Here is an 18,611-nt window from a genome sequence, read left to right as displayed (position 1 = left end):
TGTGTTTCAGGAGGGAGGAGTTAAACTAGACCATGTGTTTCAGGAGGGAGGAGTTAAACTAGAGGGTGTGTTTCAGGAGGGAGGAGTTAAACTAGACCATGTGTTTCAGGAGGGAGGGGTTAAACTAGACCATGTGTTTCAGGAGGGAGGAGTTAAACTAGACCATGTGTTTCAGGAGGGAGGAGTTAAACTAGACCATGTGTTTCAGGAGGGAGGAGTTAAACTAGAGGTTGTGTTTCAGGAGGGAGGAGGTAAACTAGACCATGTGTTTCAGGAGGGAGGGGTTAAACTAGACCGTGTGTTTCAGGAGGGAGGAGTTAAACTAGACCATGTGTTTCAGGAGGGAGGAGTTAAACTAGAGGGTGTGTTTCAGGAGGGAGGAGTTAAACTAGAGGGTGTGTTTCAGGAGGGAGGAGTTAAACTAGAGGTTGTGTTTCAGGAGGGAGGAGGTAAACTAGACCATGTGTTTCAGGAGGGAGGGGTTAAACTAGACCGTGTGTTTCAGGAGGGAGGAGTTAAACTAAACCATGTGTTTCAGGAGGGAGGAGTTAAACTAGAGGGTGTGTTTCAGGAGGGAGGAGTTAAACTAGAGGGTGTGTTTCAGGAGGGAGGAGTTAAACTAGAGGGTGTGTTTCAGGAGGGAGGAGTTAAACTAGAGGTTGTTTCAGGAGGGAGGAGTTAAACTAGAGGGTGTGTTTCAGGAGGGAGGGGTTAAACTAGAGGGTGTGTTTCAGGAGGGAGGAGTTAAACTAGACCATGTGTTTCAGGAGGGAGGAGTTAAACTAGACCATGTGTTTCAGGAGGGAGGAGTTAAACTAGAGGGTGTGTTTCAGGAGGGAGGAGTTAAACTAGACCATGTGTTTCAGGAGGGAGGGGTTAAACTAGACCATGTGTTTCAGGAGGGAGGAGTTAAACTAGACCATGTGTTTCAGGAGGGAGGAGTTAAACTAGACCATGTGTTTCAGGAGGGAGGAGTTAAACTAGACCATGTGTTTCAGGAGGGAGGAGGTAAACTAGACCATGTGTTTCAGGAGGGAGGGGTTAAACTAGACCATGTGTTTCAGGAGGGAGGAGTTAAACTAGACCATGTGTTTCAGGAGGGAGGAGTTAAACTAGATGGTGTGTTTCAGGAGGGAGGGGTTAAACTAGATTATGTGTTTCAGGAGGGAGGAGTTAAACTAGACCATGTGTTTCAGGAGGGAGGAGTTAAACTATATGGTGTGTTTCAGGAGGGAGGAGTTAAACTAGACCATGTGTTTCAGGAGGGAGGAGTTAAGCTAGCGGTTATGTTTCAGGAGGGAGGAGTTAAACTAGAGGGTGTGTTTCAGGAGGGAGGAGTTAAACTAGACCATGTGTTTCAGGAGGGAGGAGTTAAACTAGAGGTTGTGTTTCAGGAGGGAGGAGTTAAACTAGACCATGTGTTTCAGGAGGGAGGAGTTAAACTAGACCATGTGTTTCAGGAGGGAGGAGGTAAACTAGAGCGTGTGTTTCAGGAGGGAGGAGTTAAACTAGAGGGTGTGTTTCAGGAGGGAGGGGTTAAACTAGACCATGTGTTTCAGGAGGGAGGAGTTAAACTAGACTACATGTTTCAGGAGGGAAGAGTTAAACTAGAGGGTGTGTTTCAGGAGGGATGAGTTAAACTAGACCATGTGTTTCAGGAGGGAGGAGTTAAACTAGAGTGTGTGTTTCAGGAGGGAGGGGTTAAACTAGACCATGTGTTTCAGGAGGGAGGGGTTAAACTAGACCATGTGTTTCAGGAGGGAGGAGTTAAACTAGACCATGTGTTTCAGGAGGGAGGAGTTAAACTAGAGGTTGTGTTTCAGGAGGGAGGAGTTAAACTAGACCATGTGTTTCAGGAGGGAGGAGTTAAACTAGACTATGTGTTTCAGGAGGGAGGAGTTAAACTAGACCATGTGTTTCAGGAGGGAGGAGTTAAACTAGAGGGTGTGTTTCAGGAGGGAGGGGTTAAACTAGACCATGTGTTTCAGGAGGGAGGGGTTAAACTAGAGGGTGTGTTTCAGGAGGTAGGAGTTAAACTAGACCATGTGTTTCAGGAGGGAGGAGTTAAACTAGACCATGTGTGTCAGGAGGGAGGGGTTAAACTAGAGGGCGTATTTCAGGAGGGAGGAGTTAAACTAGAGGTTGTGTTTCAGGAGGGAGGAGTTAAACTAGACCATGTGTTTCAGGAAGGAGGAGTTCAACTAGACCATGTGTTTCAGGAGGGAGGGGTTAAACTAGACCATGTGTTTCAGGAGGGAGGGGTTAAACTAGACCATGTGTTTCAGGAGGGAGGAGTTAAACTAGACCATGTGTTTCAGGAGGGAGGAGTTAAACTAGAGGTTGTGTTTCAGGAGGGAGGAGTTAAACTAGACCATGTGTTTCAGGAGGGAGGAGTTAAACTAGACCATGTGTTTCAGGAGGGAGGAGGTAAACTAGAGTGTGTTTCAGGAGGGAGGTGTTAAACTAGAGGGTGTGTTTCAGGAGGGAGGGGTTAAACTAGACCATGTGTTTCAGGAGGGAGGAGTTAAACTAGACTACATGTTTCAGGAGGGAAGAGTTAAACTAGAGGGTGTGTTTCAGGAGGGATGAGTTAAACTAGACCATGTGTTTCAGGAGGGAGGAGTTAAACTAGAGTGTGTGTTTCAGGAGGGAGGGGTTAAACTAGACCATGTGTTTCAGGAGGGAGGGGTTAAACTAGACCATGTGTTTCAGGAGGGAGGAGTTCAACTAGACCATGTGTTTCAGGAGGGAGGAGTTAAACTAGAGGTTGTGTTTCAGGAGGGAGGAGTTAAACTAGACCATGTGTTTCAGGAGGGAGGAGTTAAACTAGACCATGTGTTTCAGGAGGGAGGAGTTAAACTAGACCATGTGTTTCAGGAGGGAGGAGTTAAACTAGAGGGTGTGTTTCAGGAGGGAGGGGTTAAACTAGACCATGTGTTTCAGGAGGGAGGGGTTAAACTAGAGGGTGTGTTTCAGGAGGTAGGAGTTAAACTAGACCATGTGTTTCAGGAGGGAGGAGTTAAACTAGACCATGTGTGTCAGGAGGGAGGGGTTAAACTAGAGGGCGTATTTCAGGAGGGAGGAGTTAAACTAGAGGTTGTGTTTCAGGAGGGAGGAGTTAAACTAGACCATGTGTTTCAGGAGGGAGGGGTGGAACTAGAGGGTGTGTTTCAGGAGGGAGGAGTTAAACTAGACCATGTGTTTCAGGAGGGAGGAGTTAAACTAGACCATGTGTTTCAGGAGGGAGGGGTTAAACGAGAGGGCGTATTTCAGGAAGGAGGAGTTAAACTAGGGGGTGTGTTTCAGGAGGGAGGAGTTAAACTAGACCATGTGTTTCAGGAGGGAGGAGTTAAACTAGACTATGTGTTTCAGGAGGAAGGAGTTAAACTAGACCATGTGTTTCAGGAGGGAGGAGTTAAACTAGAGGGTGTGTTTCAGGAGGGAGGAGTTAAACTAGACCATGTGTTTCAGGAGGGAGGAGTTAAACTAGACAATGTGTTTCAGGAGGGAAGAGTTAAACTAGACCATGTGTTTCAGGAGGGAGCGGTTAAACTAGACCATGTGTTTCAGGAGGGAGGTGTTAAACTAGGCCATGTGTTTCAGGAGGGAGGAGTTAAACTAGACCATGTGTTTCAGGAGGGAGGAGTTAAACTAGACCATGTGTTTCAGGAGGGAGGGGTTAAACTAGAGGGTGTGTTTCAGGAGGGAGGAGTTAAACTAGACCATGTGTTTCATGAGGGAGGAGTTAAACTAGAGGGTGTGTTTCAGGAGGGAGGGGTTAAACTAGACCATGTGTTTCAGGAGGGAGGAGTTAAACTAGACCATGTGTTTTAGGAGGGAGGAGTTAAACTATAGGGTGTGTTTCAGGAGGGAGGAGTTAAACTAGACCATGTGTTTCAGGAGGGAGGAGATAAACTAGACCATGTGTTTCATGAGGGAGGAGTTAAACTAGAGGGTGTGTTTCAGGAGGGAGGATTTAAACTAGACCATGTGTTTCAGGAGGGAGGAGTTGAAGTAGAGGGTGTGTTTCAGGAGGGAGGAGTTAAACTAGACCATGTGTTTCAGGAGGGAGGAGTTAAACTAGACCAAGTGTTTCAGGAGGGTAGGAGTTAAACTAGAGGGTGTGTTTCAGGAGGGAGGAGTTAAACTATACCATGTGTTTAAGGAGGGAGGAGTTAAACTAGACCATGTGTTTCAGGAGGGAGGAGTTAAACTAGAGGGTGTGTTTCAGGAGCGAGGAGTTAAACTAGACCATGTGTTTCAGGAGGGAGGGGTTAAACTAGAGGGTGTGTTTCAGGAGGGAGGAGGTAAACTAGAGGGTTTGTTTCAGGAAGGAGGGGTTAAACTAGACCATGTGTTTCAGGAGGGAGGAGTTAAACTAGACCATGTGTTTCAGGAGGGAGGAGTTCAACTAGACCATGTGTTTCAGGAGGGAGGAGTTAAACTAGAGGGTGTGTTTGTTAAACTAGACCATGTGTTTCAGGAGGGAGGGGTTAAACTAGACCATGTGTTTCAGGAGGGAGGAGTTAAACTAGACCATGTGTTTCAGGAGGGAGGAGTTAAACTAGAGGGTGTGTTTCAGGAGGGAGGGGTTAAACTAGACTATGTGTTTCAGGAGGGAGGAGTTAAACTAGAGGGTGTGTTTCAGGAGGGAGGAGTTAAACTAGAGGGTGTGTTTCAGGAGGGAGGGGTTAAACGAGGTTAAACTAGACCATGTGTTTCAGGAGGGACGAGTTAAACTAGACCATGTGTTTCAGGAGGGAGGAGTTAGAGGTTGTGTTTCAGGAGGGAGGAGTTAAACTAGACCATGTGTTTCAGGAGGGAGGATTTAAACTAGAGGGTGTGTTTCAGGAGGGAGGAGTTAAACTAGACCATGTGTTTCAGGAGGGAGGAGTTAAACTAGACCATGTGTTTCAGGAGGGAGGAGTTAAACTATACCATGTGTTTCAGGAGGGAGGAGTTAAACTAGACCATGTGTTTCAGGAGGGAGGGGTTAAACTAGAGGGTGTGTTTCAGGAGGGAGGAGGTAAACTAGAGGGTTTGTTTCAGGAAGGAGGGGTTAAACTAGACGATGTGTTTCAGGAGGGAGGAGTTAAACTAGACATGTGTTTCAGGAGGGAGGAGTTCAACTAGACCATGTGTTTCAGGAGGGAGGAGTTAAACTAGAGCGTGTGTTTGTTAAACTAGACCATGTGTTTCAGGAGGGAGGGGTTAAACTAGACCATGTGTTTCAGGAGGGAGGAGTTAAACTAGAGGGTGTGTTTGTTAAACTAGACCATGTGTTTCAGGAGGGAGGGGTTAAACTAGACCATGTGTTTCAGGAGGGAGGAGTTAAACTAGAGGGTGTGTTTCAGGAGGGAGGAGTTAAACTAGACCCTGTGTTTCAGGAGGGAGGAGTTAAACTAGACCATGTGTTTCAGGAGGGAGGAGTTAAACTAGAGGGTGTGTTTCAGGAGGGAGGGGTTAAACTAGACCATGTGTTTCAGGAGGGAGGAGTTAAACTAGACCATGTGTTTCAGGAGGGAGGAGTTCAACTAGACCATGTGTTTCAGGAGGGAGGAGTTAAACTAGAGCATGTGTTTGTTAAACTAGACCATGTGTTTCAGGAGGGAGGGGTTAAACTAGACCATGTGTTTCAGGAGGGAGGAGTTAAACTAGAGGGTGTGTTTGTTAAACTAGACCATGTGTTTCAGGAGGGAGGGGTTAAACTAGACCCATGTGTTTCAGGACGGAGGAGTTAAGCTAGAGGGTGTGTTTGTTAAACTAGACCATGTGTTTCAGAAGGGAGGGGTTAAACTAGACCATGTGTTTCAGGAGGGAGGAGTTAAACTAGAGGGTGTGTTTGTTAAACTAGACCATGTGTTTCAGGAGGGAGGAGTTAAACTAGAGGGGGTGGAATAGCCTCTGTGTTCAAATCCACTCTCCACTGCCTCTCACAGTCGGCAGCGAAATACGATAGTTTCGAAGTTCAATCTTTTGAACTAAGCTTGTCATCCGTCGTGTTCTGCGCCGTCATATACCGCCCGCCTAAATACAATAAGGACTTTTTAAATGACTTCATGGACTTCCTCTCCGGACTGATGGTTAGATACGATCACATTCTCCTATGCTGCGATTTTAATATCCATGTGTGTTGCGAATCACATCCCCTGTCGCGAGATTTCCTAAATCTCATTGACTCTTTCAATCTCATCCAATCTGTCACAGCACCAACGCATGAAAAAGGACACACACTTGATCTCGTCCTGTCAATATAATTTATATATGTGCTGCTTCTTTTTCTGACCACTCACCTATTGTTTTCTCCACTAAAATCCCTTGCTCTGCTATTTCCCCTCATGTACCTACAAAAAAATCCTGCACGTTTACCTCTGACACTGCTGCCCACTTTTCTGATGCCTTCTCCAGCTCCCCAATATGTGTCTTAAATGCAAACAGTGTCCCAAATATTGATGACTATCTCTCCATGTTCAACAAGTCATGCACCGATATTTTAAATACTGTAGCACCTTTTAAAACTAAACGCATAAAACCCCTCCCCACACCCTGGCTAAATGAATCCACGCGTACTCTCAGATGTGCATGTAGACGTGCCGAGAGGAAGTGGAGGAAGGACAGGTTCCATGTCTCTCTCCAAATCCTACACAGCGCTCTGTCCATCTACCAAACGGCTGTCAAAACTGCAAAAACAACTTACATTTCTAACCTAGTCACAACAAATTCAAATAAACCCCAGGCCTTGTTCAAAGTCCTAAACTCCCTCATCAACCCCTGTGCCACTCCCTCTGTCGTACCTTCATAAGCTCTATGTGAAGGCTTCCAACATTTTTTCATCAGCAAAGTCTCTGCCCTTAGATCTCTCTCCCCCCTGCCACCCCCCCACCACCCCCTCACACCCCCCCCCCCCCTCCCCCCCCCCCACTGCCTGCTGTTTTTGACCAGTTTGCCCCGGTCTCCCTCTCCTCCCTTTCTGATGCCATTAAACACCTGCGACCAACAAATTGCCCCTCAGACGCACTCCCCTCGCGCATCCTAAAGGAAGTACCTGACCCTGTCCTCCTCACATTATTACCTCTACTAAACGCCTGCCTCAGCACTGGATGTGTCCCGGCTGCCTTCAAGCATGCTGTGGTCCAGCCCCGGATAAAGAAGCCCAACCTCGATCCCTCTGTCTTTGGCAATTTTAGACCCATCTCACAATTACCATTTTTATCAAAAATCCTGGAGTGCATAGTCTACATACAGCTACAATCATTCCTTGAACACAACAACATCCATGATAAATTCCAATCTGGCTTTAAACCACGACACAGCACTGAAACGGCCCTCCTCCGTGTCTTAAGCGACCTGATTTCAACTGCTGATGCAGGTAACTCATCCCTACTACTACTCCTTGACCTCACAGCCGCCTTTGATACGGTAGATCACCACATCCTCTTAGCTCGCCTCGAGCATTACGTAGGCCTTAGGGGCCCCGTCTTAGACTGGTTCCGGTCCTACTTAAGTAATAGGACCTTCTCTGTCCAACTTTGTGACTTCACTTCCTCTGTGGCCCCCCTCACCTGCGGGGTGCCCCAAGGCTCGATATTGGGTCCCACTCTCTTCCTCCTATATATACTCCCCCTAGGCCAGATCTTGGCAAAACATAACATCTTATTCCATTGCTTCGCCGATGACGTGCAGGTCTACCTCCCCTTAAAACCTACCCAAGGGTCTATGCCCGGGCTCGGCGCCTCGACCCGGTCAAGCTCAGCATTGCCAAGGCAGAGTTCGAGAACATGGAACGCCTCGGCATTGTCCGTCGCTCCGACAGCCCATGGGCCTCCCCCCTCCACATTGTCCCCAAGCCGGGAGGGGGGTGGCGCCCGTGTGGGGATTACCGCCGGCTCAACGATGCTACGACGCCGGACCGGTACCCAGTCCCGCACATTCAGGACTTTTCTGCCCGCCTTTCAGGGAAATTTATGTTTTCCAAGGTGGACCTTGTGCGTGGGTATCATCAGGTGCCCGTCCAACCGCTGGACGTCCCCAAAACAGCAGTCATAACTCCATTTGGACTATTTGAGTTTCTGCGCATGCCATTCGGCCTCAAAAACGCTGCACAAACGTTCCAGCGCCTTATGGACTCTGTGCTACGAGACTTTGATTTTATTTTTGTATACTTGGATGATATCCTCATAGCCAGCGCCTCTAAGGCTGAGCACATGTCCCACCTCCGGATGCTTTTTGAGCGGCTAAATGAGCATGGACTGATAATCAACCCGGCCAAATGCCAGTTTGGGCGGTCGACCATTGACTTCCTGGGGCACAGAGTCACTAAAGAGGGAGCAGTCCCTCTTCCCATGAAGGTAAAAGCTGTGATGAATTTTCCCCGGCCGCCCACGGTTAGGTCACTGCAGGAGTTTCTCGGAATTATCAACTTTTATCACCGCTTTATTCCCCAGGCGGCTCGGATTATGCAGCCTTTGTATGAGGCCCTTAGGGGTAAAGCACCAAAACATGCTGTCGACTGGTCTGCAGAGAGAGACAAAGCTTTTCTGGATGCCAAGGCTGCCCTAGCCAACGCCACCATGCTGGCACATCCTTCCTTTAAGGCCCCAATCTCCATCACCACCGACGCCTCCGATTTTGCCGTGGGCGCAGTGTTTGAACAGTGGGTAGGCGGGGCTTGCCAGCCGCTCGCTTTTTTCAGCCGCCAGTTAAGCCCCAGCGAGCGGAGGTATAGCACCTTCGATCGGGAGCTCCTCGGCCTCTATCTTGCCATCCGCCATTTTCGTTTCCTGCTGGAGGCCCGCCAGTTCACGGCCTTCGTGGATCACAAGCCGCTGACGTTCACCATGGCCAAGGTGTCTGAGCCATGGTCCGCCCGTCAACAGCGACAGCTCTCATATGTCTCAGAGTTCACTACTGACATTCAACATGTGGCAGGTAAAGCAAACCTTGTCGCAGACTGCCTCTCCCGGGCTGTAGTGGGTGCCATCCACTTGGGGCTGGATTACACCGGTATGGCGGCGGACCAGGCTACCGACCCTGAAGTGTGAGATTTCAGGTCAGCCACCTCAAGCCTGCGGTTAGAGGATGTGGTTTTTGACAGAACTGGCACCACACTCCTGTGTGATGTCTCTATGGAACAGCCCCGCCCCATCGTTCCCACAGGATGGAGGCGGCGTGTTTATGACGCTGTTCACGGCCTCTCCCACCCGGGAAAGAAACCTACGCAGAGGCTAGTGTCCGCCAAGTTTGTCTGGCCTGGGCTTAGGAAAGATGTGAGAGACTGGGCTGACTCCTGTTTGGAGTGCCAGCGCGCTAAAGTGTACCGTCACACCAAGACCCCCCTGCAGCACTTCCCTGTACCTGAAAGGAGGTTCGACCACGTGAACGTTGACCTAGTGGGCCCCCTGCCCCCCTCACACGGCTTCAGTTACCTCTTTACTATGGTAGACAGGACTACCCGTTGGCCAGAGGCAGTTCCACTGTCAGCCACGACGTCCGCCGAGGTGGCCAGGGCCTTTATTGGAACCTGGGTCGCCCCCCGGTTTGGCACTCCAGCCGACCTCTCTTCAGACCGGGGCCCACAGTTCACGTCCGAGCTCTGGAACACGGTCGCCAAGAGCCTGGGCGTGAAGCTACACCGGACTACGTCATACCACCCGCAGGCCAATGGGTTATGCGAACGCTTTCACCGCTCAATGAAAGCAGCACTTCGGGCCAGCCTTACTGACAGCGGCTGGGTCCACCGGCTCCCGTGGGTCATGCTTGGTCTCAGGACGGCCCCCAAGGAAGACCTTCAGACCTCCTCGGCCGAGCTGGTTTACGGGCAGCCTCTGCGGGTGCCAGGGGATTTCATCCCTAACATTACTGCCCCCTGGTCTGCAGCCCAGCAGCGGACGGCACTTCTGGAGAAGGCTAAGGTATTCACACCGGTATTCACACCGGTCTCCACCTCACAGCACGGCCTCCCCCGGTCGCACGTCCCTACAAGTCTGCAGTCAGCGGAATATGTTTTCATCCGTCACGATGCCCATCGGGACCCCTTGAAACCTCCATACGACGGTCCGTTCCGTGTCCAGGAGGCTGGAGACAAGTACTTTGTTGTGGACATGGGCGGGAAGCTGGAACACATTTCCATAGACCGCCTTAAACCGGCTCATGTGGACTTGGGCAAACCTGTTGGACTGGCCCAGCCCCCACGGCGGGGACGACCCCCTACCTTGCCCTGTCTTCCGAGTAAGGCCCACGAGACCCCCTCGCCACCTATCCTGTGCCCGAGTGGCCGTAGGGCCCTTAAGGTTTTCCCTACAGCGGCGCCGGCCGCTACAGGGGTCAGGCGGAGCCGTTATGGCAGAGTTCTCCGCCCTCCTGTTCATTGACTTCTTTTGTTATGATGAATTCTGGGGGGACGTATGTAGTGGGTGCTATGGACATAATTCACCATTGTATTGTTTTGATGTATTGATGGGGCACTGTCACTTTAATGAGGTTGGTTTTGGGGGTTGGGCTTAGAGAAGACGCGCTGGTGGAATGTCATTGATAAAATGTTTGGTGACGACGAGCTGTGAGAGGTTAGCACGGCATAGATCTGACAGCTGTCACTTGTGCTAAAAATATAATAAATGACACACTGCTTGGTGTTGTCGCAAGATAGAAATGGTGCGTCTCTCCTTTCCGACGATTTCTACACTATATAAATAAAATTTACTTGACTTGACTAGAGGGTGTGTTTGTTAAACTAGACCATGTGTTTCAGGAGGGAGGGGTTAAACTAGACCATGTGTTTCAGGAGGGAGGGGTTAAATTAGAGGGTGTGTTTGGTAAACTAGACCATGTGTTTCAGGAGGGAGGAGCACGGTTTGCAGCCCTCTACTGGGAGGAGCCTGACTGGTCCGGCCACCTGTTTGGTCCTGACAACACCAGCGCCATGGGGGCGGCGCTCAGAGAGGTACACACACACACACACAGACACACATACATGCACACACACACACACATACACACACACACACACACGCACTAGGGCTGAGCCCAAACGTTCGTTCGTTACGTTGGCATTCAAATTCTAAATCAACATTAAATCTTTTTTTTATAAAAATAAATATATATATATTTTTTTTTCTTATTTTTTTTCTTCATTCTGTTTAAACCAATGGGTTTTTCTTAACACTTTGGTTGCCTTGGGTTAAATTCATGATATACCATAGGTTGCCGTCTCTATTTGTCTATGGAGAAGTACCCCTTCTTTGCATGGCTATAACTTTTTAAATTCTATTGCTACATTGCCATTATTAGGGCCCATTCAAAGTCCTATATGTATTGTTCATTGTGTAGCAACGTTAAACTTTTTCATTCACATATTCATAGTAAAGTATGGTCTAATGTATAAGTATGTTTTCATCTCTTTCTGCAGCTTTCTCCAGAACGTGATCTATAGCCCCAAATGCATTATATTGATGATGCAATACAGTTTTATGGCAATCAGCGCGATATAAAAAATTCCAACTAGACGTACTTCTAGAAGTTACTACACGTCATCTGATGTTGACCGGATGGGCTAGGGAGCGTTTATAATTCCATGGGCAGCGTTATACCAATCATCTAATGTGGGTCAAATGTTGATAATAGCAGTTAGTATCGAAGACGGTAACGTTACACGCTAAAACTCACCCCAGTCTCCGCGCGCCGTTGGGCGATCATCGTAGAGTAGAAATCTTATCATTATGGGATGTAAATCTACCCGGTCCATCTCCAGCTTGTATAATGGTATATACGTCCAAATCATGTTGTTTATCGAGTTATTGGCAATCGATCACTGTGTAGCGTGACGAGCCAGAGTCCCGGGACCTATAGCGAGTGCCCGGAAGTAATACGGACGTCTAGCACAACCTCTATGGCACATCCTGTTAAGCGATTGCGCCGATCGGCCACCAGATGGCGCTCCTGAACCGCCAGAGAGCTCAGTGGGTCCTGCTGGTGGATCTCAGGCCAGCGGAGGGGACATATGAATCCGATCGCAGATTTTTGAAATATTGATATAAGGACGCTGTACAGCGTCCTCCGGCAACTTTAGCATGGCCAGCAATGACGTCTAAACACGTTTCATGGCAGCCAAAGTGTTAACAGTTGTAGATAAAGATTAGGCTACACTAATATTATAGTATTAAAACTGATGAGTTATATTCATTAAAGAAAGTTGATTTAGTTGGACTGGGGATTCTCCCTGGGCTGGGTCTGGGGCTGGAAAGTTGATTTAATAAAAAGAATACTAATTGAATCAGATTAATCACTTTATTAAAATTGAGGATTTAGTTTGAGGATATTTATAAAAATATATATATATATATATATTATTAAAAACGAAGGTTCGAACGTCCGTTCGAAAAACCCTGACGAAATTCGAATCCCAAAAACAGGCTTCTGGGACAGCCTTAACACGCACACATGCACACAAACACATACGCACACATACACACACACATACACACACATTTGAATACTTTATTTGGTTCCACAAATTATATTACATAAACAGGGAATCAATCAATCAATCAATCAATCAGATTTATTTATATAGCACATTTAACATGTCACGTGTCAACCAAAGTGCTGTACAGAGGGTATACACATAGATACATATTGACAACAATCACACTCCGTTTTATGGGAGGGCACAGGAAAACAGGGCATGAGTCAGTGAACGGGAAAGGCTAGTAGGTAGAAGTGGGTTTTGAGGCCAATTTTGAAGGCGAGGGGGCAAGCCTAATGGAGGTGGGGATGCTGTTCCACAGTTCAGGGGCTGCGATAGCAAACGCACGGCCCCCCCTGAGCTTGAGGTTAGACCTCCGGACTGTCAGGAGCCTCTGATCGGCTGACCTGAGGGACCTGGTGTTGGAATAGGGGGATAGGAGGTCTGAGATGTAGGAGGGGGGATGACCATTAAGGGCTTTAAAAACAAATAGGAGAACCTTAAAATCTATCCTGTAGCGTACTTGAAGCCAATGAAGGGAGGCAAGGACAGGGGTGATGTGGTCTCTCTTGCGGGTTCCGGTCAACAGTCTGGCAGCAGCGTTTTGTACCAGTTGTAAGCGGGACAGGGAAGACTGGTTAATGCCTATATAGAGGGAGTTGCAGTAGTCTAATCTAGATTAAATGAAGGCGTGGATGACTCTCTGAAGGTCTGCAGGGGAGAGAAGGGCTTTGAGTTTGGCAATGGTGCGTAGTTGGAAAAAACATGCCTTTACCACTGAGTTCACTTGTCTGTCGAATTTAAATTGTGGATAAAAAATGACACCTAGGTTCTTGACATAAGGCTTGACCAGGGAGGACAGGTTGCCAAGGCTGTTGGTAAGGGTGGTGACAGCGTCTGGGGGACCGAAGAGGATTTGTTTTGATTTAGTTGTAGAATGTTTTGTGCCATCCAACATTTAACGTCATCCAGGCAGGACATGAGACTGTTAAGTAGAGACTGGTTGTTAGGTTTCAGGGAAAGGTAAAGCTGTGTGTCGTCAGCATAACAGTGAAAAGAGATGTTGTGCTTCTGAATGATTGGACCAAGGGGTAGCATGTAAAGAGAGAACAGGATCGGGCCAAGGCTGGACCCTTGCGGGACCCCACAGGAGAGGGAGGTTCAAATATATCAGGGCCAAGCAGCACTGAACACTTAAGGGACACATAGCACCTCCTTCTCCACGCAGCTAAGCTGCCAATAATAGCTGAGACAGAGCAATATTTGGCCATTTATTTGGCTTTTCACTTTGACATTGCAGCAATTCTCAGACCAGTCATGGTGCATTTATATACATGGCCAAGACTTCCGAACACAAGTACACTATATCTACACCTGTACCCAAGGCCGGCCATCACATCGAGCAGTGGTTGGTATTTGATATACTTGTCCCGGAAGGCACAGCCTACTAAGATTAGCACCTCCTTGTGGCTGGTGTCAACAAGAAAAACACACACACACACACACCCAGCCTCTCTCACACACACACCCAGGGGAGGAAATTAGGCCATTTTACTCGCCAAATGCAAGTATTTTTTATGTTTGGCGAGTGATTCATGAAGAGCACTCGCCAGTCTGGCGAGTAAAGACAATCGCCAGAGCCAACGTTACGGTAGCTAGTCACATAGATATAAAACACTAGATGGCTCAAGGCGGAGTCTCCTGCGTACTTCAGCAGCGAATGACACGCGTGAAAAACATGATCCAATTCTCAGCGGAGTTCTCACTCGCTGTCTCTTGCTCACAGCTGCTGCTGCTGCACGCCTTGCCCCTCCCCCTCACAGACCCATGTCAACAAATGCTCCGGCAAGACTCGAGTGCACCTCGAGTGATACTAGCTTACTGTTTAAACAAAATTACTGTTACGCACCCCAGTAAGGGGACGCAACATGAGGCCACAGACAGGGTAGGTGAGGGTGCAGTGACACAAAACCACAGAAACAATTTGCAATATAATAGTATTTATTTCACAAAACAAAACTCAGCAACACAGAGAGCAAGGAGGACTACCTAGTGGCACCAAATAAAATACAAAAGGAAATGAAAACCCACCCCCCCCCCTTTACAGGCGCTGAACGCCCAAAAGTACAGGTGGTGGTGCTTACTCTAAAGCTGGTGTCTTTAACATCAGGTCACCTACGTGATGCAAAAATGTAGACCCAGGGTATCTTCCTGTCCTCAATGTCCCTGTGTGCGAAACAAAAGATTAGTATACAGGACAAATAATCACCATAGGCTGGGTGACAAGGGAACAAACAAATACACAAACAGGTTATGGGATACACAGAAATGTACAACAGGCAGGAACACAAAAGATACAATACTATTGAAAATGGCGCAAAGAACCATAGCCTTGACCAGCTCTCACACAAAATGAGCTCACACAGAGCTTTTACCAGCTCTGACACAAAATGAGCTCAAACAGAGCTTTGACCAGCTCTGACACAAAAGTACCCCAAAGATACCACCAAATGAGAGCTCTATCACCAACACCACAATATATAATTACCACCACAGACACCGACAGAGCTCTGGCTAACACTGCACACAATGGGATATATGAAGGGAGAGAGGAGGTTAATTGCTGATGAGCCTCAGCTGTTGCTGCTGCTGTTGCTGTTGCTGGAGTGAGATGGTGATTGACCAGCTGCTGCTGGAACTGAGAGACCCTGAGAGACAGATATGTTACACAGGAGGGAGACAAAAGACAACAAAACAACCTGCCTACATACATAACACATAATACATAATATACATAACTCCCTATATATATATATATATATATATATATATATATATTAGTGCTGTCAAACGATTAAAATATTTAACTCGATTAATCGCATGATTGCCCATAGTTAACTCGCGATTAATCGCAAATTAATCGCATTTTTATTTTATTTTTTTACCTTAAACAGATCTTTTTCAAGTTCCAAGTTTTAATACTCTTATCAACATGCGAGTCAACAAATGCTTGCTTTGTGCAGCCATTTAACACAAAAGGATGACCCTCATGCATTGCAAATTTGCATCAAATTCAAAACAGAGTGATGCACAAAATAACTTAAAAGAAAATAATAATTTAAAACAATGAATAAAGTGTGCATGAAATAATAGGGGAAAGAAAACGTTAGGAACTTGTTACATTCACACACACAAGGGCTGATTAATCACACACCCCCCTCTCTCCCTCACACACACACTCTCCCAGCTCTTTTTCTCTTTTGCCCCTTCCTCATCTCTCTCACCCCCCTCTCTCTCTATATCTCACACACACACACACACACACACACACACACACACACACACACACACACACACACACACACACACACACACACACACACACACACACACACACACACTTCAGAAACAAACATAGTATCAATGAGAGCATCAATAATACACCTGAGTGAAGTCTAGTAATTTTTCTTTTTTTTTTTTTTTTTTTTTAAGTTAATCTTGAGTTAAATATAGGGAGGGTCCGTAACAATTACCCAATCAACTATTCACTTTAGTTTAATACATGAGGCATTGTCTAACGTTATCTAGCTGGCTAGCTACTGATAGCTCCTGATATCAACGTCTGATATCATCATTTTGGCAATCGTTTTCACAGTATTGGCTAGTGTTGGCTAACTAGCTATCGTTGTTCCGTGAGCTAACGTTAGCTACCTAGCTAACATTACTGTTTAAACAAAATGACCCAGTCAACTATTCACTTTAGTTTAATACATTAGGCATTATCTAACGTTATCTAGCTGGCTAGCAGTAGCTACAGATATCAATGTCTTATAACATCATTAGCTTTAGCAGTTGTTGGCTAATTAGCTATCGTGCTTCATAGCTAACTGAACACTGAGAACATCTTATAAGTTTCAGTTCATAGGAAAATACTTTTGACTATAATGGTCAGAAGTAAATTAACTTAGACACTGTTATGCTCAACACCCAGTACTATTCACTTTACTTAATTTCTAAGATTAGATTAGATAATTTAGACAGGACTTAGAGAATGCCTGTGTTAGACCTACAGTATAATACTGCCAGCTACTATAAGAAAACCAAAAACGATCGGTATCGGCTAGGGATGTCCGATATTATTGGCCGATATCGGCATTAAAATGTGATATCGGAAAATATCGGTATCGGTTTTCAAAAAATATATATATATATTTTTTTACATTTCTATAGAAATGATGTCCGATATTATCGGCCTACCGATATTATCGGCCGATATCGGCATTAAAATGTGATATCGGTTGATATCGGTATCGGAAATTAAGAGTTGGACAATATCGGTATCGGTAAAAAAGCCAATATCGAGCATCCCTAGTATCGGCAGTGTATCGGCCGATATGACTCATAGACGATCGGTATCGGTGGCAAAAAACGTGATCGGGGCATCCCTAATTCTCACTAAATATAATACAATAACCTAAATATACAGCTAAGCCCCATTGTATTCTGAAATGTAGATGTTAACAGTGTAGGCAACTAAGCCAATATAAATAAGGTATCACTTATGAGTGCTTTGGCTCCTATAAATACATTACAGCTCAATACACACAATTGTTAAGGGGATGCAGACCAGAGAAAGACTTTCGTCTTGTTTACATCAGGGTCCCGGTCCCCCATTTTCAATTAATCATAACATACATGACATACAGTACTGTTCCATCCAGACATTTATGACGTACCAGATCTACAGAAATACAGCACTGTTTAAGAGTACAATGCCTGTCACATAGACCCTGGCGTTGGAAACTCTGATTAAGAGACAGAGTTTCTAAAAATAGTATATACATTTGAGGGGGAAGAAACTGTACATTGGAGGGGGTTGGGTAGGTGGGGTGGGGACTGGTGGTTACGGTAACATCAGTTTAACAAGCTAATAATCACCCATTTTGTCTCTGCAGTTTAGATGAGAAGAAAGGGCTGCCGGTGGGGGACACATACGCGATTTTTTTTTGGCTGGTAAAACAAATAATCTACCCGCCAGTTGGCTGGTAAGCCAAAAAGTTTGTTTCCTCCCCTGCTCACACCCAACCTCTCTCACACACACACCCAACCTCTCTCACACACACACCCAACCTCTCTCACACACACACCCAACCTCTCTCACACACACACCCAACCTCTCTCACACACACACCCAACCTCTCTCACATACACACCCAACATCTCACATACACACCCAACCTCTCTCACACACACACCCAACCTCTCTCACACACACACCCAACCTCTCTCACACACACATCCAACCTCTCTCACACACACACCCAACCTCTCTCACACACACCCAACCTCTCTCACACACACACCCAACCTCTCTCACACACACACCCAACCTCTCTCACACACACACACCCAACCTCTCTCACACACACACCCAACCTCTCTCACACACACACCCAACCTCTCTCACACACACACCCAACCTCTCTCACACACACACCCAACCTCTCTCACACACACACCCAACCTCTCTCACATACACACCCAACCTCTCTCACACACACACCCAACCTCTCTCACACACACACACACCCAACCTCTCTCCAACACACACCCAACCTCTCTCACACACACACCCAACCCTCTCTCACACACACACCCAACCTCTCTCACACACACACCCAACCTCTCTCACACACACACACCCAACCTCTCTCCAACACACACCCAACCTCTCTCACACACACACCCAACCTCTCTCACACACACACACCCAACCTCTCTCACACACACACCCAACCTCTCTCACACACACACACCCAACCTCTCTCACACACACACCCAACCTCTCTCACACACACACCCAACCTCTCTCACATACACACCCAACCTCTCTCACACACACACCCAACCTCTCTCACACACACACACACACCCAACCTCTCTCCAACACACACCCAACCTCTCTCACACACACACCCAACCTCTCTCACACACACACCCAACCTCTCTCACACACACACCCAACCTCTCTCACACACACACACACCCAACCTCTCTCCAACACACACCCAACCTCTCTCACACACACACCCAACCTCTCTCACACACACACACCCAACCTCTCTCACACACACACCCAACCTCTCTCACA

The 18,611-nt window shown here is 47.0% G+C and overlaps 1 protein-coding gene across 1 annotated transcript in view; it reads left to right on the top strand.

Annotated features, from left to right (window-relative positions):
• The window catches only part of enpp4 (ectonucleotide pyrophosphatase/phosphodiesterase 4), a 108,290-nt gene that overhangs the window by 32,568 nt on the left and 57,111 nt on the right, over nt 1-18,611 (top strand). Inside the window, exon 4 of the mRNA XM_084323276.1 lies at nt 10,835-10,939. Coding sequence (XP_084179402.1) covers nt 10,835-10,939 — 105 coding nt within the window. The remainder of the gene's footprint in view (nt 1-10,834; nt 10,940-18,611) is intronic.

The sequence above is a fragment of the Notolepis coatsorum genome, assembly GCF_963971535.1.
Source record: "Notolepis coatsorum genome assembly, chromosome: 1".
Lineage (NCBI taxonomy): Eukaryota > Metazoa > Chordata > Actinopteri > Aulopiformes > Paralepididae > Notolepis > Notolepis coatsorum.
Note: the sequence above shows the minus strand (reverse complement) of the source record. Positions and strands in the feature narration are given on the sequence as shown.